Genomic DNA, 21,612 nt, shown 5'->3' with positions numbered 1-21,612 from the left:
ACTGTCTACTAATAAATGGAGACAAACAAAAAACAAATACACAGGATAAATATAACTCCTGACTAATGTACTCACCGCTCTGCTGTTTGGTATGATTACATTAATATTTTATGAAATTCATTTAAAAGCAAATGTATTCATGACATAGGGCTAAAGCCAGAGCAGATAAACCCCTTTCTTCCTTGTGTTCAATATGCCAAGAGTTCCACAGACTACACTGCCCAGCAGGGCTTGCTAGAGGGCAAGTTGTACATGACATTTCAAAGGTTCCTATTACAATGATTATTTCTTTTCTTTATTTTCAACCATTAAGCAGCAAAGGAGATGTGAATTTCCAATGCCAACTAAGAAAATAACCATTTGAAAATCATGGGTCTTATACAAGCATTGTAGAACCTGAAAAATAAAAGAAGTCCAGCAATTTAAAACACCTTGGCAATAGAACACCAGAAATTCTCTCCCTTTTCCAGGCCCCTGACCTGGCTTGAGGAGCACTGCCAATAAGTACTTAGTACTACCATTTATATTAAGAATTTAATCTTCTGAAGGAGACTGAAATTGCTTTATAAAGTGCTGTGGAAAAGGACAAGAGGTATTCCTCCAAACTCCTTTTTCCAATAAATATCTTGTTTTGTTTTGCTTTTACCATCTCTTTTTCTAGCACCCTTTCCTCACTGCTTTCTTGACTCTTGGCACAGTCATTGGTGGGAGTGTCGTAAGATGTTGGTTTGTATTCCCTTTTCTGAATCGTGCACTTTCCCAAACCCCAGCTTACTGGAAATGCTGCAAATGCCGTGTGTTAGTTGAGCCAGCTTGCTCCTCAGAGTTAAAATCATGTAATGTTTCAGTGTAGCCTTGAGCCTTCTGGCTGCCTAGCAACTTGCACTTACTTACCTAGAGTAGTTACCCGGCAATATTATCATCCTCCATTCTCTGCACATATTTGAGTTAAGGAGTTACAGTGGAGGCAAATGCCCCTTCTATGCTGCAGTTCAGTTATACATTTGTCCATCCATTCCACATTTTGATGCCATGCCCTCTACCGGGTGTTGAGGTTAGAGGAATGAGCAAGACAAAACCCTTGACCTCATAGTTTAGTTTGGAAAAAGTCAAGTAAACAGTTACAATGCTGTATCATCAATAATTATCATCACTATAATTGTTTATTGGGTGCTTACAGTATGCTAGGCATTATGCTAAGCATTTTATATAATCTCATTCCAAAAGACCTGTGAGCTAGATATTATTATTCTTCATTTTATAGATAAAGAAACAGGGGCTCAGAGGGGTTTAGTTACTTGCCCAAGGTTACACAGCCAGTAAGGGGCAGACCTAGGATTCAAACTCAGGTTAGTCTAACTCTGATGCTCTTAACCACTGCACTGCTACTCACTGTAATATGACAATTGTTTTAATGAATTAATTTAACTGCAGGTATAAGGTGAAGCAGGTGTGCTGAAAAACATGGCAGATGAGTAACAAAATACTTCTACATAATTTTTCCGAGTGTGGTGGATTAAAGATAGATACAGGTCTTTGATACTACTCTCATTAAAAGGTGAGGTCTAGGTCCCACCCCCTTGAGAACCTAGATGGGCTCTAGAACTGATTTGACCAAGAGAATATGGCAGAAGGGATATTGCATCTGTTTTTAGGCCCAGGCCTTAAGAGAGAAAAAATTTCCACATATCTCTGGGAACACTTGCTATGGGAGCTCCAAGTCACCATGTAACATGTCCAACTACCATGCCAGGGAGACCATGTGGAGAGGATCTTGGAGTAAATAGAAAGGGAAGGATCTAGCTGAGGCACGTCTTTTATCTGTCCTTGCCAAGGTGCCATGCATATGAGTGAAGTTGTCTTGGAGCCTCCATACTAGCCTGCTAGAGCCGAGGCATTCCAGTTGATACCATACGAAACAGAAGAACACCCATTTGAGTCCTGGCCAAATTCTTCGTCCAGAAAAATCTTAAAATAAAAAAAAATGATTGTGTTTTAAGTCACTAAGTTATAAAGTAGTTTGTCATACAGCGATAGGTAAACAGAATATGCTGCATGCTTGGGGTCTGGGGTGTGACTGGTTAATAGAGTTAGCTATTTTCAGAGAGTGAAAACAGAAAATATACTAAGCACCCAAACTAGACTTACTATGATTTTTCTGATTATTGAAAAGGTGCTTTGGGACCCAGCAGGGCCCCAGAGACACTGTTTTGAGCAACTGTTGTCACTGTATTATTGCTGTGTGGAAGGACCAGTTGGAACAATGGCAGATGGCTGACACTGTACTAGATGTACTAAGGCTAATGATGTCTACAAAACACTAGAAACCTCAGAGGCTTCCCATTTTTGATGCCTGACAAAGATAGCACACAGGCCAGTTTTGTAGTTCAATTCTTGATATTTTCTGGCAGGCCAGTTCACTCTGTTTTCTTCCCGTAGAAAGCAACCTCCACTTTTGTGGCAGGGATGGGGGATGGTGTCCAAAGTTTTGCTACTCATTAATTGAGTGTATGAATTTCCAAGTTTTATATACATCATCTCACTTAATCTTCACAACAATCCAAAGAATAGGCAATATTATTACTGTATTCCCTATTTTACAGATGAGGAAATTTAAACTCACAGAGGTAACATAGTAAGGCCACCCAAAAAGTAGCTTTTACTAACTATGCTCTCAATCAATAGTATACACTGCTCCACATTATATACAGGTGGCTAAGCACTGAAGATTATTTTGTGGGCATAGATTTATGTTTAGATGTGATAATTTATACATAATCTGAAATAAGCTAACATTTAGTCTTCTTGGTATCAGGGCAGATCGGGCCTCAAGATTTTTCCTGGGACATATACCTATACAGTTCATGTTACAAAAAAATATGCACACTCTAGCAAATGTCAACATCAAAATACATTGTGTCATACTGTTATATTTATGACCACATGGTCAATAAAAAGAAACACTTGTAAGGTGATTAAAAATAGCATACCAGGTAAAATTGGTTGTCCAGCAACTCCCAGTGGTGCCATTCCAAGATTATTCATTGCCGTGGCCCATGCAGTTGGATCAGACATAGGTAGCGTCATTGCAGTGGAATCCACATTCAGGGTTCTACTATTATCAGCTAAAAAGAAATGACAAGCAAAATAATTTGTTGTATTACAGTTTCAGTGTCTAGATTACTTATCAATGTACACTCTGGCAAACTCTTTACAGAAATTGACTGATGGACAAGTGGTGGGCAAGGACTTAATTCCAGCTCTTCACAAGGGTTAAAACAATAACAGCTCAAACTGGCAGGAAGTTACAGAATTTGAAAACAGTTTACCAGATGGCATTTTAGAGTATTTCTTTCTCTCTCTCTCTCTCTCTCCTTTCTTTCCCTGCTCCTCCCCTCACTCCCTCCATCCCTATTTCTCTCCCTTTCTTCCCCTCCCCCCCCCTTTTTTTTTAAAGAGCAGTTTTAGGTTCACAGAAAAATTGAAGGGAAGGTAGAGGGATTTCACATATAATCCCTGTCCCCACACATGTATTATAACTTCCCCCATTATCAACATCTGCCACCAGAGTGGTACATTTGTTACAGCTGATGAACCTATATTGACATATCATAATCATCCAAAAGCCATAGTTTTAACACATTAGGATTCACTCTGATGTTGTACATTCTATGGGTTTGGACAAATGTCCATCATTATAGTATCATACAGAGTATTTTCACTGCTCTAAAAATCCTCTGTGTTCTGCTTATTCATTCTTCTCCACCTTCCAGCCCTGGTAACCACTGATCTTTTTCACTGTCTGCATAGTTCTGCCTTTTCTAGAATGTCCTATTGTTGGAATGGTACAGTATATAGCCTTTCCAGATATGCTTTTTCAATTTAGTAATATGCACTTAAGGTTTCTCCATGTCTTTTCATGGCTTGATAGCTCATTTCTTTTTAGTGTTGAATAATATTCCATTTTCTGGATATAATACAGTTTATTTATCCATTCACCTACGGCAGAACATTGTGGCTGTTTCCAAGTTTTGGCAATTATGAATAAAACTGCTGTAAACATTTGTGTGCATGTTTTTGTGTGGACATAAATTTTCAACTCCTTTGGGTAAATACCAAGCAACATAATCACTAGATCGTATGGTAAGAGCATGCTTAATTTTGTAAGAAACTGTCGACCTTTCTTCCAAAGTGGCCATGCCATTTTGCATTTCCACCAGCAACGAATGAGAGTTCCTGCTGCTCTACATCCTCACCAGTATTTAGTGTCAGTGTTCTGGATTTTGGACATTCTTACAGGTATATAGTGGTATCTCATTTTAATTTGCATTTCCCTAATAATATATGATGTGGAACATCTTTTCATATGCTTATTTGCCATCTGTATATCTACTTTGGTGAGGTGCCTATTAAAGTCTTTGGCCAATTTTTAATCGGGTTATTTTTGTTTTTATTGCTGAGTTTTAAGAGTACTTTGCGTATTTTAGATAACAGTCCTTTATTGGATGTGTATATTGCAAATATTTTCTTCCAATCTGTCTGTGGCTTGTCTTTTCATTCTCTTGACATTGTCTTTCACGGAGAATAAATTTTTAATTTTAATTAAGTCCATCTTATCAATTATTTCTTCCATGGACTGTGTCTTTGGTGGTATATCTAAAAAGTCATCACCATACCCATGGTCATCTAGATTTTCTCCTCTGTTATCTTCCAGGAGTTTTATAGTTTTGTGTTTTACATTTCGGTCTTCAATCTACTTTGAGTTAACTTTTGTGAAGGGCATAAGGTCTGTGTCTAAATTCATTTTTTTTTTCTTTGCACGTGGATGTCCAGTTGTTCAGAACTATTTGTTAAAAAGGCTATTTTTGCTTCATTGTATTGTATTTGATTCTTTGTTAAAGATCAGTTGACTCTGGTCTATTTCTGGGTGCTCTATTTTATTCTATTGACCTATTTATTCTTTTACCAATACCATACTGTCTTGATAACTGTAACTCTACAGTAAATTTTGAAGTTGGGTAGCATCAGTCTTCCAGGTTTGTTCTTCTCCTTCAATATTGTGTTGGTTATTCTGGGTCCTTTGCCTCTCCATATAAATTTTAGAATCAGTTTATTGATATCAACAAGTAACTTGCTTGGGTTTTGATAAAAATTATATTGAATCAATTGGGAAGAACTGACATATTGATAATATGGAGTCTTCCTATCCATGACTATGAAATATCTTTCTATTTACTTATTTTACTCATCAGAGTTGTGTGGTTTTCTGTTTTGTTTTTTTCAAGCATAAACACCACAGGAGCTTGGGATGATTAAGAGGTTTCCCATTCTTTTCATAGCCTAGTTCCATATGATTACTTCAACAAAGCTTCCATTCAAACTACTATGCATTCCAGCCCAGGAAAAAAAAACATCCAAGGGATTCCACAGTAGCAATAAAAATAAAAAATTATATTCCTGATATAATTTCATATCTTTGAGGCAGTATTATTGAATAGAACTGGACATACAATCAATAGACATTAAATTAGCCAACTGAGTATTTTTAGAGTTAGAGGGATACCAGAGGATAAGCAGATAAGAGACATAGTCTCCGCATCCAAAGGTTATACAATCTAATTGAAGAGAACGATGATGATGGTGATGATGATTATTGTTATTGCTACTCTATCTCCATCCATTACTACCACTAATTATTGAACACTTGCCATATGCTAGGTAGTAGAGCACTTAGCATGTATTATTCTCATTTAACTTTCAAACAACCCCATGAGATAGGGACTATTTATATCTCCATTTAATAGATGAGAGGAATTGAAAGGTCACATATACTGTCCAAGGTCACACAGGATGTGTACGTTTAGCCACTATGTTTTACTCTCTCCAATTAAACAATTAGGAAACATGAAAAACTCAAATAGTGTAGTTAAAAATACTACTGAAGTTTAAGGAATGAAGAGCTACTGTGACTTGAGTAGGTGGGAAATGCTTCACGGGGAAGATAGAATTTGAAAGAATAAGCCAGATTTCCATAGAATATGTCTTGAGTGATAGGTAGTTATTAGAGAGGTAAAAAAGAGGCGGGAAGATATTCCAGGAACATGGATAACATAAACCAAGACAATGAAGTGGGTTATATATGCATGTGCATGTATAGACTGCACAGTTGGGAGAGATATAACCATAAGTCATCTTAGCAAAAGCTCTCCTTTTCTGACAATTTACTCTTATAATTCTTTTTCTTATGTCCAGGGTTATATGCATTAGTTTATGCTTGTTGTAATTTTGTTACATAGTATTGCACAAAGTTGATAGAGGATTTTGTCAACAAACATCTATTGAAAGTCTGCTAAGAGTAGGAAGCAATCCTGCATAGTGATCGAGAACATGGATTTGGGAGTCAGAGGGCTCTGGACTAGAGTCTAGCTCTACTACTGTAATGTGCTCATTCTCTTCTCTCTTCTTCCCTTCTCCTTCTTTCTCCTTCTCCTTCTCCTTCTCCTTCTCCTTCTCCTTCTCCTTCTCCTTCTCCTTCTCCTTCTCTTCTCTTCTCTCTCTTCTCTTCTTTTTTTTTGTTGGTCTGCCTTCCAGACTTCTTTTCATATTTATTGTTCATTCACTGAACATTTTCTAAGTGTCAGGCACTATTCTAGTTGTTGGAAACTTTATGGTGTGTCAAACAGGTCTCATCTTTGGTATTATAAAGCTATACTCCAGTGCAGGTGGGAGACATTAAAATACGAATGAATATAAACTAGTTACATATTGTGATAGTGCTCTGAATAAATAACTGGGTTTGATGAGAAAAAAAGTAAATGACAAAGTTAGGAAAATGATAGTAACTACCTGATAGGTTTGTTGAAGATTAAATTAGATAATGTGGGTAAACAATTTAACATGGCTTCTGGCTCATATTGAGCACTTGGTAAGTGGCAATAATAACATGGTAATAGTTAAGATGATGATGAGGTGGGCCCAGCCCTTGAAGGGCTTGAAGTCTACTGAAAGACACCGTATATGTATGAATTATTATAATACATCATATGGATATGAAACTGAGGCACAGAGAATTTAAGTAATCAGATCAATATCACACAGCTAAAAGTGGTAGAAGTATGAACCCAGACAGCTCTGATGCCAATGACCACAGTCTTATCTGTCACACTGAACTCTCTCCCAAAGAGCACTTTTATTTTCTCTGTTCTCTTAGCTCATTGAGCACATTACTATTATAGTCCTTACTAGATTATATTTTTATTACCTCTTTCTATTTCTATATATCCCCTTAGACTCTGGAACCCTGTATTCCTCCTTGTTATTCCTATTACTTAGACACACATGGCTGGCATGGAGTAGATGTTCAATAAACTATTTTAAACAAATTAATGAAGAAATATATGACTATATATAAGAGAGTCCTGCACAGACATTCTTCTTCCCAGAAGCAGGTGCCAAGCTATCCAGAATGGGATACTACTCTGTTGTTGTATTAAGATAAAATTTCTTTTGGTGGTTTTCTTCTGAGTACAGAATATTAAACATTTTAAATGAAGAGTGAGAGGAAAATAAAATTATGATAATTTGAGGTATTATAATCCTAATATGCTGAAAATATGAGAAAAATCACAATTACAGAAATACAAATCTGGAGGTGGGAAAATAATTTTCATCACAGAGAAATTCTTCATGGGTAAGAAAAAACGGACTGGAATTTCTTTGAGTATTTAAGGTAATTAAATTTAATAAAATAAATGTGCATATAGCAGCCATATTTGTTAGTTCCTTGAGGGCAGAGGATATAAAGCTCATCTACTTTTGTATATTCTACAGTGACTAGCTCAAAGTAGGTGCCAATAAGTGCACTTTTAAATAAGTTAACTCTGCAAGAACTTAGCAGTTGTACAAAGTGTGGCTTACCCGCAATGCCTATTTCATAGACCAACATCCACATAAAATCTCTTTGCATTGTGCAGTCCTGAACCATGGACTTGGCTCTCTAGTCATTTCTGTAGAAGGAAGATAGTGGTCCAAAGCTGGGTGAGACATTAGACCTCTGGAATATACCAGGACTTATATAAATGGTGAATAATAGTATTAATGATAGTAATTATAGCAAGACTAATAATAATTAACATTTATTTAATATAAATATGCTAGGCACTTTTCTAAGTACTTTATGTACATTACTTTAAAACACAACACCCTATGAAGGACAGCCTCTCGTTATTCCTGTCATTATTCCCATTTTCCTGCTGAGGTACCAGGAATAGAGTTTAAGCAACCTGTTCATGGTCATACGGCTAGATTGCAGTGGAGCCAGGGTTCAAACCCAGGCAGTTTGGCTCCACAATTCATGCTCTTAACTACTATGCTACACTAAACTACGGAAGTCATGAGGTTATAGAATATTTGAGCTGGGAGGGCTATAGAGCTCATCATCATATCAACAGGGGCTCCCATCTATTTCAGTGGGTCTTAACTGGGGCTAATTTTGCCCCCTCCCCCAGGTTACATATGGTAATATTTGAAAACATCTTTGGTTGTCACAATTAGGAGCTGGGAGGTGCTACTGACATCTAGTGCATAGAGGCCAGGGATACTGTTAAACATCCAACAGTGTACAGGATAGCCACCCCCCAACCCAACAGCAAACAATTATCTGGCCCAAAATGTCAACAGTGCCAATGTTGAGAAGCCCTGCTCTGTTGCAGCAATTGTCATGTGTTCTTACTGGACAGTCCCTTATACCTGTTTTCTCACAATTCCTTCCCATCCACCACATGTGCAGCCAATCCTAACATCTGCAGTTTACACTCTACTCCCTTATGCTACCATGGTAAAACTAACCTGATCACCTCCCCCCAACCAAGAAGCTATGAACATGTTTAGCATGGTTACTTTCATGCTTCACACCAAAGAAACGATCCTTATGGTGGGGAGTCCAGGTGCCATGGAAGGCTGACAGGGTACTGGTTTACAGAGTGGTCCTGGGAATAGCACTAGGAATACCGTGACAAAGGAAGGGGAGAGGAAGTTCAGAAAATGCTTGCATAGAACAGGGAAGAAATCCCCATCTCTGGCATATCACACCCATACAGTAGGCACTCAAGAAATATTTCCTGCGAAAGATTACAGCACAAGGGCACAATTTGGTGTCCTAGAACTAAATAACATTGTGCTTCCTGTCTCTGGTTAAGAAAAAGGAAACAGCAGGATAAATCATGTTTTGGGTCTGCATTAAGCCTAGGGCTCAAGGTTTTATCTTCTGTTTGGTATTTATTGCCCATGAAGCAATATATTGTGCATTGTAAGTGTTATTTTGAATCCCTCTTCATTTTCTTTGAAAAGTAACAATCCATCATTGTTTGTGATCAATGCACTGAAGCCCTGCTCTTTCTCTGACCACAGTCATCACCACCAGTGACGCCACAGCTTACAACACTGCTATGCAGGGTGAAGCAACTGACAGGCGTTTGTAAGACAAGGTTCCCAGGTGGCTTAAGAGAGATGACGCTATTAGTCAGGCAAGGGCTTTGTCTCCTTGTAGCCCTCAAGGGGATCCGGATGTCACAGCATATTCTTCCTTGGGGAAGGGGAGGGAAAAATAAAAGGGAAAGGGAGTTTTTATGCTAGCCTATATAGTAGGGACTCATTCTCATGTGGACTGTGAGTGTGGCAGGGCGGAGGGTGGGAGACAGTAGCTTGACCCTCAAGGTATGCAGGTGAAAACTTCTGGGTAGGGGGTGCTTTCACAAACTGAGCCTCACGCATCCAGGGAGAATCACTGCTCTGGTCTATAAGCTGCAGGGTCCTGGAGGTAGCCACATCCATGTTAGAGCAGTGATAAGGCTGTTCAAGGCTTTCAACTAGATCTATAAGAAGCTAGGGCACCAAGCCAGACTTCTAGATGGCAGCTGCAGTGAGGGTGGGAGTGTGTTAAGGAGGAAGTCCACAGGTTTGGGCATGTGCCTCTCCAAGGAACTCACGGTACATACCCTACATTTATAAAGGCAACAGGGTGTAGTGGAAAGAATACAGACCTTGGGGCCAGATAGATCTCTGCTCTATTATTTACTTGCTTTGTGACTTTAGGCAAGTTCCACAAATTCTGTAGCCTGTGTATTCACCTGTAGTTGGAGATAATGATACCTTTCTCTCAGGTACTAAGCTAATGGTAATAATGCTGATTCCTAATATTGACTTAGCTCCTTATTATGTACCAAACACTGTTTTAAGGCTTTATATATATTATGTAATACAATCCTCACAAACCCATGAGGTAGGTAATATTTATCATTAGACCCATTTTACAGATAAGGAAAATGAGACACAAAGAAGTTAGGAAGTTACACAAGGTCACAGATGGAGTTAATACTGGTGTTGAAATTCAAATTCAGGTAATATGGCTCCAGAGCCCACACTTTTAGCCACTGAGTTATATGTCATCACTATACTATAAAGAATGCTGAGCCGGAAATCTGACTCAGAGCAAGTACTCAGTCATGATCTTAGTCCCACTTCCTTTATCTTTCCCTTTCTTTTTACCAGTCAAGGAAGAAACCATTCATTTGTCATGTTGGGGTTGCTTCTCCCATTTCTCTGAACTGAAGTTAGGGGCCTCCTTTGTTATTTCAGGGTGGGCTGGCACAGGTTGAAGAATCTCAAGGATAGTCTTTGTCACTTCAAGGTCATTAGCTAAATGTGAGCCACAGTTAGTAAGAGCAGTGGCTAACTGCACTAAGAGGTTCTCTGGACTAAGAACCATAATTCCTCACCCCTGGCTTCTTGGGCTTCTGAAATGCCAGTGAACTCATACTATTCTGGTCTAGGGTGATTGATTGACTGTGGCCCTCTAGTTTTTAGGATTGCATCATCACATCCATTCCATATTTCCTCACTTAATATTTAGATAAACAACACTGAACGCATAGATGGCAAAAATGCTACCTTACCCCAGCTCTTTCAACATCTGCACTAATTGCGTTAAGTCACATAGTTCTTTCCTGGTTTTGAAACATACATATTAATATTACTGTCAGGATCCCAAAAGTTGTAGCTACTGATTTTCAACTAGAAATCTTAATATCTATCAAGTCAACTAATTGCATTTCAGGTACTGAGAATGCTCTTTAAATTAATGGCATGGCTGGTGGTAAAGGGGGGATGGAGAAAGGGAAGACAGAAGAATGAGCTCCGTAAGTGCCCAAAGCTCTGTGGCCTATGCTTTTCTGAGGTAAGTTGACTTGGCAACCCTACTGCTACATTGTTGGAAGTCTGGCAAGATCTCTTGGAGAAAAAAAAAAAGAACAGCCCTGGGGTTAATCCACAAGCCATTTTTCCATTAGCTTTGATTGCTGAAAATCTTTACAACATGTTTCAGTCCACTTCCTTGCCACAGGAGATAGAGTACAACAAAGAGAAATACAGCATGGACTAGGTATGGAATTAGGAGGGCTGAGTTTAAACTCTGGCTAAACTATTCACTTGCTGTGTAACAATCACACCTGTGTTTCTCAAAATGCAGTCCACCATGTACATCAGAATCACCTGAATATTAAATTAAACATGTTAAATCCATCACTACTGGGTGGCATCAAGGTGAAAAATCCATGGTTTCCTGCCCTTTGAGGGGCTCATAGACTAGCAGGAGAGACAAACATGAAAAGAAAAACTACTGCATAGTTGGATAATGGCTACACAGAGAGATGTGAAGAAGGGGGAGGCAGTTACTCTGCTAGGAAGACGAAGGGAGCATAGAGGATGTGATGCGAAGCTGGAGAAGGAGACTTTAAAGTGAGTTTTGAAAGATAAGTCAATTATTATGGCACTCTGGATATCTTAAAATGTGTAGGAGATAAGGCTGTATCTGTGCTAAGTCTAAAACCTGGAATAGAAATTGTTGTTTGGGGGATGGGCATTTGTGTCAAATACTTTTCATATCTGTTTACTTATTATTTCTCTCTCCTACAACTAGAATGTTAAACAACTGGAATCATTTTGTATTTTCCAGTTGGTTGGACTTTGAGAGGATGAGTATGAGACTATACTGTTGACTTGCTTTGCAAGTCACTACTTATAAGGCCATGGTCTAGGTAACTGCGGTAGGACACTGGCCATGACCACTATAAACAAGGTGTTAAATCCTACTGATAATGGGAACTTTGGCTTGAGAACTAGCCGCCTCAGCAGAGTCATCTTCACTTATTAAGGGCAATGTTATATATACACACACGGACGCAGGAGGCAGTGCCTAATGGCTCTGCTTTAGGCCAGCAGGCCCGGCCCCTTTCTAGCTTCTTTGACTCTACAGGCAGCCTAACTTGAGTTTTCAAACTCTACCTCAATTTGACAAATAATCAGAAACCTTTAGTATACAGAGCTTCACACTGTCCCACCTTCATGTTTTAAAGTGATTTTTTTTCTGCAACACACATCCCTCAAACCCCATTATGTCTTTGGGTAGACCAAGCATGATAAACTCTCAAGCCTTAATGCTATGTGACCCTGAAAGAAGAAAAAATGTGGTTATAACAGTAGTTAAGATCATGGTCTTTGGATTAGATCTGAGTTCCAATCCTGACCCGCCGCTTATTAGCTGTGTGATGCTAGAGACATGACATAACGTCTCCATTCTTCATTTTCTACATCTGAGAAATGAGGACAATAATAGTACCTATCTTACCGGGCTGTGGTAAGGGGTAAAGGAGAAAAAATGTGAAAAGGGGACCCACTGCAGCGCCTAGCTTCAGTAAGTAGTAGTACAATACTAGTAATTATTATTAATATATTAACCACAGTGGACATTATCTCGGATAGCTTATGGAAAGCAGGGGCCACTGCGGGTGGAGGGAGAGCGCAGTGGTATAATTCCTTCAGGTGAAAAGGAGAAGTCAGTACCAGTACTGAAACCAGCCATTGAAAGAGTGGGGGGGGTGTTTAAACAAAAAAGAACAAGGTGGCTTCTCTTTAACCAGTTCTTTACCAAGAACACTGCCAGGAAGAACAGCAGGGCTCATTTATACGCCTCTCGTGTGATTGATGCATTTTCTAAAAGTGGTACTGCTAATAAAATCCTCAGAATATTTTCTGGCGTTACCCTCCTCCCCCACTGTATATATCCCCCATCCATCAGACCTGCTGTCAAAACCATTTGCTTTTTTCTCCGAAAGCATGGATGGCATTTGCATCTGTGCTCTTTCTCTCGCAATCACCCCATTTGATGAGGACAGGAGGCAATGGCGTAGGCAAGAGAAGAACTTGCTATTCATCATCAGCTTTCCAATAAAACAGGGAGGTTACGGCCATGGCTCTGACCTCTGTACAGCTGGCAGAGGACACTCACTGTATCAGTCTAGTTGAGGAACAATCCACATGCAACTGATCTGGTCGTCAGTTTTTGATTCTGGGACAGTATGAATAATAGGACAGGACAGTATCAGTACAGGAACCAGCCATTAATAGTGGGGAATGTATTCAAACAAAAAAGAACAAGGCTGCTTCTCTTTCCAGACATAATTCTTATATATGACATATTTTGCCCCACTGAATTCAAGAGTTATCCTGAATATTTTAACATAGCAATAGTCCAAATAACAAACACATGTGAGTTATTGATTTTCCTTCCTTTTATCCATTTCTGCCGAAACTTAAATTTTCTTCTTGAGTGAATCTCCAGGCCACTAGTGACATCACTTTTAATCCATTTGTGCTTTTTTAAAAATTGGCATTAACATGGAGGAGACAAAAGCTGTTAAAAAATAAGACAACTAGGTTGGTGATGATCTTCAGAGCAAACCTTCCAGGGATTGGTAGAGCAAATTTGATTTGAAAATGATTACAAAGGGTGAATTCCCTGTAAATAATGAATTGGAAAGAAAATCAGGCTGGGTGTTTGCTTATGCACTTATTTCCACATGGAAGAAAAGTCATAATTCCTGTCAGCCTGTGCTTACAGCATGCCTACACTGGCCAAAGAGAAACCAACCAGTGATGAAAGTAAATATACAAGCCCACCCATTCACTGCATTTTCTGTCAGGTCCAACACCAAGGAAAGCCATAATGATAATAAGTCTTTGGGTAACAACCCATAAGTCCATGGTTACAGTTCAAGCACTTAACTTCAAATTCCCAAATGGCCATGCCTCTGTTCTTTGCTCTCCCAGGAGCTAGAAGTTCACGGTCAGAAAGGGGGAGGCGGGAAGGGGGGAGGCAAGGCAGCTGAAATACTCAATGAGCCCGGGAAAATTCTGGGAAAGCATGCTCTCCTCACAAATCACAACTTCTTGAGAAACTAACTGGGATGTCACTGGGAGACACAGTCAGGGCAAACGGGCTGAGCTTTTAATAAAAGCGCACCTAGCTTTTAAGAGTACCATTCCTTAAAAATGTAAAGCTAGTTTCTGTATATCAAATCCTATTTTCCACTGACTCACACTGTCTTTTTCTCAATGCTTAAATTAAATATTGAGTAGATACAAAGGGGAGTTTATAAGATACAAGTGTAAAGTACAAAACAATGATGCAATGAAAATTGTATATTCAACATGCAGTTTAAGAAAAAGAACATAACCATTACCTTTAAAGGTCTCCATGTGCCCCTCCCTGAGTCCTTCCATCTCCCCTTAGAGATAACCATGGTTCTGAATTTTGTGGTAATCATTTCTTGCTTATTTTTACGGTACTGCTACATTCGATGAGGCTGTCCTTTCAGAAATGTTTTATCTGAATTTCTGAAGGATTCTTTAGTTGCCAGGAGCTTTAATTCGTGCTGTTCTCCCTCACATTCCTCTCCTCTCCCTCAATCTCCTCACCCAGCTTGCCCAGCAGTTAGTGATCTATGAACATGAGTGTCAAAGGTATCATTTAGTAATGAATCCATGTGGAAAGACACTAATTCTTTTGTAACACAGCTACTTTCATTTTGTTTTACAAGCAAATCCCTGCATGGCCTTAATTTGTTTACCTGGAGGTTTGGGGACATGGAAATGGCAGTGGGCTAGAGGTCAGGGTGACAGGGCTGTGTATATCGCCTAGCGTGGGTACCTGAGGGGGTTTGGAGTCAGAAGACAATGATGTGTGACCTTGGACAAGTCACTTAATGTCTCCGAGTTTTGGTTTCCTCTTCACAAAAATGCAGACAATGATAATACTAATTCCAGGGTTGGTAAGATGGTTAAACAAGAAATTATTAATTGTAAAAATGTTTTGAAAACTGTAAGGAACTTTAAAAATGTTGGTTAATGATGCTGTTTCTCTGTCGCTATTGTTGATGCTGTAATATCAATTCTGTTAAAGTCAAGGTAAAGGACTAGATGGTTATGAATTTTCAAAGTCTGAAGCTAATTCACAGATTTATCCTTGCCAGCTGTCTGGCAAAGCTGGCACAACACAGACAAAATTAAATTTTCTTTTCTAAATCTGTATTACCAGTCTATGTGGAAACTTTCCACCTAGTGAAACATCTTCCTTAAATCCCATTATTCCTGCCCAAGTGGCATGTGTGGGAGTTGTGTTTGCTCTAAACTACGTCAGTGCTGGACCCTAGGGCAGAAAGCAAGCCACATTACAGGCATCTAACATTATCTCTTCTTAGTCATTCCTCAGAGGAAGGTGCTAGCTGGAAACTCCAGTAGAAATGTATGCAAGACTCGCTCATCACCTGATCACTTCGTGCCTGAGGAACCTTCTGAAGGTCCTGACTTTTGCCTGTGTGATATTACCATAATCATTTGCATGTCATTTCCATTTTGTTTTTTAAAAGGGTATCTCCTTGAAGAGCTACGGGAATGAGAGTAAGCAGTGGAAAGCCACGCTTCCATTCTGCAAACGATATAATCAAAACTGTAAATGGGCAAAAATATACACAAGAGACGCTCTATAAAACTGCTGGCAATTATTTCAGTGAACAGACGCAAATTGTGCCCGATTCCCCCCAGCTGCCACAGGTGTTGAAGGAAGAGCTTCAAACAACAGAGGGGAAATATCGATCATCTTTTTGAGTAGGAAGCCAGGCTACCTGCTTGGGTGCCCAGGAGGGGGTAAGGGAGGAAGAGTGTGGGTAATATTCCCACACGTTTCCCAGCCTTGAGGCTAGACAGCCACATGCCCATCTGCTGTTAAGAAAAAACAAACAAAAACCAGATAGGGCTTAAACACATGGGACAGGCTGTTTGACCTCTGAGGTTGCAAGGCTCTTGCCCTCCACCTAACAGCTGACGCCTGGAACAAGAGGCCAGCCACACATGGATTGTGCAGGGGCTGGCACTAGGGCTCCTGCTGAGGGGGCGGCTGCAGCTATGGCAACAAATGCCCAGGAATGAGTTAGCACCAGCCAAAGGGGTTAATGGGAGAGGCAGGGCCTTTTATACAAATGCATTAGGTAAAGAAACTCCATACAGCAAGGAGGAGGTCCATTAATAAAGCTGAGTGATAAAATCCACCACCATTCTTAAATTGGGCTTGGCTACTTAAACTGCATTTCCAAATCAGTCTCCTGTGTTCTAGTTGTTCATTGAGACACTACACTTGTTTAAAGAATAGAAACAATACCATGATATGCAGTATAATAGGAGAAAATAGGACAGGTAAAAAGGTGTAAAATTAGACTTGCCAACGGTGGAAGAAAAAACAAGAGATGTGTATGTTCTGAGTATGTTCAAACAGTTTGTTATTACTAACAACCACCACCTGACAATAAATTACTGCCTTACATGTGGATTACAAGCTGCATTATTACGATGCATTAGAATCAATCTGAGAGCTAATGATAATAGGTGGTTGGGTGGCTAAACACGGTCCCCAATTACTGCTGAGTGCCCTCTCCTTTTGTGGCTACAGAATAACTGTCATCAATATTCTCCTATAGAAAATGTTTTCTTATCAGCATTATGTCTTCAAAACATCCCTGGAGGACAGGTCTATATTGATGGGCTTTTTTTGAAGAAAACAGGGAGGTGTGGAGAGGTTAAGTGTAAATTACCAGAGGCGGCACCACCGTTCCATAACAGAATGTGGGTTATAAAGGGAGACAAGGTACAGAGCAAAGGGCTTTGGGCTGTTCTTTCAATGATGGCAGTGCCTACTGAATGCCGTGGATCAGAGTTTTCAGTCCCACTTTCAGCTACAGAGAAAATGTAGATTCCTTACGCCACTACAGTAGGAATTTCTGATTGTAGCTCAGAGCACAGAAGCACAGAATACATTTTTACTTCTGGCAGAATATAATGCAAGCTCAGAGTAAAATTTTACTTCTGAGAAGGAAAGAAGAGTACAATTACACCAGTATAATCCATTTGGATAGTACTTCCAGGTTTCACAAATGAACAAATGATACTTAATTGAGCTCCTATTATGATTTTTTTTAGTATCTGAGAGGGACACAAGAGAAGCAAAAGACAGTTCCTTTCCTCAGAGAGCTTATAATTTACTAGGGGTGGAGGTGGGCAAAGTCACACACAAAATAAAGACCAAACAAGACTCCATAGAAAGCCTGAGTATAAAGTACTAAGTATAAAGTATAATCCTCTTTGTCTTACTGGTTAGAGAAAAAGAATGAGAAAACCTGAAAAGTGGAAAGTTGGTAAGTTCTTGCCTAAATACTACCAGTAAAACTTAAACTGACAAGTACATTAAGGCACTTCCATCAGCAGTGAATGTACTCACAAATGGCGGTGGCCAAAACAAATGAACAGGAGAGAGCATGAAGTAAATTAGGAGGACAAATGAAGTTAAAGAGAACCAGGATGGAGATGTCTGCCATTATTTGAACATGATCATGTCATTTTTGAACCAAACTCCACTGATAGGACCGGCTTCCCTGGGGCCAGTGCTTCTCAGGTAAGCACATCTGGTTGGCATATCCCTATATACAGCAAAGAGCTAGAGGGCAGATGACTCAAGATGGAGTGCTCTGGTGAACATATGAAAGGCAGATAATCTGTGTTGTGGGCTAAAGAGAGGCCCACATGTTTTAGCTATTAGACATACAAAGTGGCTAAGCTGTCATCCTGTTTCAAAAATTAAGGTGTTTGATTTGTGTGTCTGTCCAGATGGAGTGTTAGCTCCCTCAAGGAGGGATTAAATTTTCCTGAAAAAGCGTTTTGGATCTGTTTTAGTGAATTAGCTGGTATTCATCGATATTCCAGATGATGCCTTCCTAAACCACTTCACCCTCAACTCTTCTCTGCTCCACAGCCTCAGACTACACATTCCACCTTGCTTGTCTTGCAAACACAAGTAGCTGTAGGAGACTTGGGCAGGGGATGTGGATTACTCTATAAAACCTAGCCACTGACTACACATATTGTCCTGCATACAGTGGGTCAGCAGTGTGACTGTCATAGATGAAAGCTGAATGTTACAAGGAGCAACAGGCTACAGAGCTTTCCTAGATCTACTAGTACAATCCTCATTGATAAGAATTAAATTCAAAATTCCAATCTGACTATATCTCCTTCTGTAGAACCTATTCTCTGGAATAGAAAATTGTCCATTGCTATTTCTTTTAAGGAAATTTGAAAGAGACCACAATTATGCCCAAAGGAATTGTCATGCTGTAAGTTTGTGACCCCAGCCCCTATAGCTTAAAGGTATTATAGTTCTGATAATAGCCTGAATGCTGCTTTATAACCTCAGAACCCACCTTTGGATTTTTGCAGGAATATAAATGGAAAGTTATTATATGAACGTACTTGTATAACTTGAACTGATGAGTATATTAGACACATACATCAGGAGTACATGAACTCACAACGGGGTTGGTCAAAGGAGGTGAGCTAGAAAGACAGCCCATGGTAAATTAGGAAGACAGATGAAGGTTAAAGGGAACCAGGATGAAGGTGTCTGCCATTATCTAAGTATAATTATGTCTTTTTTTTTTTTTTTTTTAAGCCAACTCCACTGATAGATAGGTACTGCTTCCCCAGAGGCTGCACTTCTCAAGCAAGCAAGCTTGGAAGTCATTTGGGAAGAAATATTTCTTTCCTCTGACATGAGCAGCTAGGTGTAAAAGATGAGCAGACATTTGCTTTGGGAGCAAGAGGTGCTGAGCTTAATGCCCATCATCTCCCGGAGATGATGATGTATTGTATATGCACATAAAATCACTGCAGATGCTTGCTATTTCCAGGGGGTCAGAGTACACAGTCTTTTATCTCCAAATGTCTGGTTTTCAACCTGGATATATCTTGAAATCTGTTTTGAATACAGCACAGACAGAAAGGTTTTGGTCAAGCATGTAGAGACTAACCTTCAAGCACAACAGAATGCTAGGAGAGCTGCCTGACCTTCATAGTAAAATTAATTTGATGCTTACAATCTAACCCAGAGTCCATAGGCTTTCTTTATATGACAGAGTAACAAGACAATTTAGCAGGGATTATTAAATTCCACTTAAGCTCATCAGAGGGGAGGACTGAGGTTGATGCTTTTCAGGACACTGGCGAATTGGCCAAACCACATGGCCAACAAGGAAAGGAAGAGAGACTTCCAGGGATAAAGTGAAAGGGGCTACACATGGTACTCAGTAGGCACTCAATGAGAACTGATTCAATGAATGAGGCAAAAAGTGAGCCAAATCTGATGTGTGACACCTAGGGAGCCCCTTCTCTAGCACCCACTGATGCAACATCAATTCCGATGAGCTTCTCACACAGGGAAGACATCTGACAAGTGCCAGAGACCCCACAGTGAGCCCGGAAGGTGAGTGGGTTAGGGATGGTACAAGACAGGCCATCTTGCATTCCCCTCCCATTCCAGCGGCTGGTAAGAAGTCTGGGGCAAGAGACTGCTAATCAGAAATGAAGAAAGTCAAATGGATACCAACGAATTAAGAAGGATGTATCCTCTCCAAGATGGTTAAGAAGCCTCAAATAGGAGAACTCTGTTGGGTTTTCAGACAGCCTCTGTAACAGTAGTACCAACTCCAGCATTACCCAGGAGAAATAAGTGTTCTAGTCTCTACACTTTAGCAAGTGTGCTGTACACAAAGGCCTGTTGACAGTAGGAAATCCTGGTCGGTTTTATCTAAGCAATGTAATAATGTAACTTTCTGAATCTGATGCTTTTTATTTGAACATCCATTATAATGACTCATCTCTGCTCTTCTTTCTTTACCAATGATATTTGCATTTTATTAGCAAATATAATTTCATAGAGCATGATAAGGGAATCAAATTTACCTAACTTGTTTCCATCATAGGAGCAGAAGGAATTCTTCAATGGTCTGTTTTGTATCATTCTACTGATTTCAGTAAGTTTTACTTTAATATTAATTTAATATCAGAGAGATAATATGGTTTCATCTAAGTGAAACCCCTCTCATATTTTTCCACTGGAACTGAAAAATTTCCAGTTCTCTGGGGGTTCTCTTGTATCACAGAATGCTGACATTGTATTTTTCTAAAAGACAGCACTAATATGATTCTCTAAATGGCTATCAGCATTTTACCTTATATGAATAGTTAAATGGGTGTCTGTGATGTTTTCCCTGCTGGATTGTAAGAACTCTGAGGGCAAGGATAGTACCTTATACACTGTTTACTACCCCCAGATTATGGCATAGTGAATGAACAAATGGCCAGTATAGCACTATTAATTTTTACCTGCTGATAGCATTATAATGCCTAACGATAATTGTGGCTCACATTTTTGTTGAAAGTAGAAACACTTTCCCTGACTTTTATAAATATTTTTCCCAAGTTAATCCTGCTAATCTTTTCCATATTAATTTCTTCTTTCACTAACTGAATTTAGCCTACATAAGAGCAATAGACTCTATTAGGGTCCTCTGGTAAGCTGGTTGGTTCTGTCTACAAAAATGACCTTACATCATGGGAATAAGATAAGAAGATCCAGGAATGATATTAAAAATATTCAAACACCAGAATGGCATAAGCAACCAAACAGATTTAGATGCCAAACCTTAGCACTAGAGCAGGGCCTGGGAGACTCTGTTGTTGTACCAGAGGTCAATCCATTTTTGTTAGACTATGGGGAACCCTGGAGGATACTACGGCAATCAGGGTAGCCTGGGTGATGGATAGTCACTTAGGGGGTTCTGAACAGTGACTATTTATTGGCCTGGGTGGCTGATTATCATTTAGGGGTCTCCTGGAAGTTCCTATTTACCAACTGGTACAGAAGTTTTTCAATATTTTAAAACTGTATAGCCATCCAGTGCACACAGGCTTATTATCAGCCTGGAGGATAGGGATCTATTTTCACCTGAACATTCAGGTAAGTAACAGATACTCCTACCCACAGCTGTAGTCACCTGAAGTAATCTGTCTTAATGTTCAACGAAACCATTGTGAACAGTTATTCCTTATAGTACACCTAAATGCAAAAACCTTTCCTACAGAAATATGAACCTACTTTTATTCTGTCTTTATTTTCCCCGGGGGATGAATTGCTTTTTATCTGTTAAATGTGCTTTTTTTTTTTCCTTTAAAGAAATTATTATTTAAAATTTTCTCCCAGTGGTGTTTTGAGCCATTCCCCATGCCACAAAAAATAAAAAACAGAACCCAACATCTATAGCTTTTCCACTTCATGCAATAGAAGGTAAGTCAGGTAGGGGTAGTTTGGGAAGAAGAGACATATGATAGGAGACT

The 21,612-nt window shown here is 39.4% G+C and overlaps 1 protein-coding gene across 10 annotated transcripts in view; it reads right to left on the bottom strand.

Moving 5' to 3' along the window:
* ENOX2 (ecto-NOX disulfide-thiol exchanger 2) overlaps positions 1-21,612 on the bottom strand; it is a 300,480-nt gene that overhangs the window by 56,276 nt on the left and 222,592 nt on the right. For 7 of the 10 annotated variants that reach the window (XM_081126176.1, XM_081126174.1, XM_081126177.1 and 4 more), the window contains one exon: positions 2,991-3,125. In XM_081126176.1, coding sequence (XP_080982302.1) covers positions 2,991-3,087 — 97 coding nt within the window. In that variant the 5' untranslated portion in view covers positions 3,088-3,125. Of the gene's footprint in view, positions 1-2,990; positions 3,126-7,917; positions 8,007-21,612 lie in introns of all 10 variants that reach the window. The other 3 variants (XM_081126172.1, XM_081126173.1, XM_081126178.1) reach the window with 1 other exon arrangement.

Source organism: Miniopterus schreibersii (genome assembly GCF_964146895.1).
Source record: "Miniopterus schreibersii genome assembly, chromosome: X".
Lineage (NCBI taxonomy): Eukaryota > Metazoa > Chordata > Mammalia > Chiroptera > Miniopteridae > Miniopterus > Miniopterus schreibersii.
Note: the sequence above shows the minus strand (reverse complement) of the source record. Positions and strands in the feature narration are given on the sequence as shown.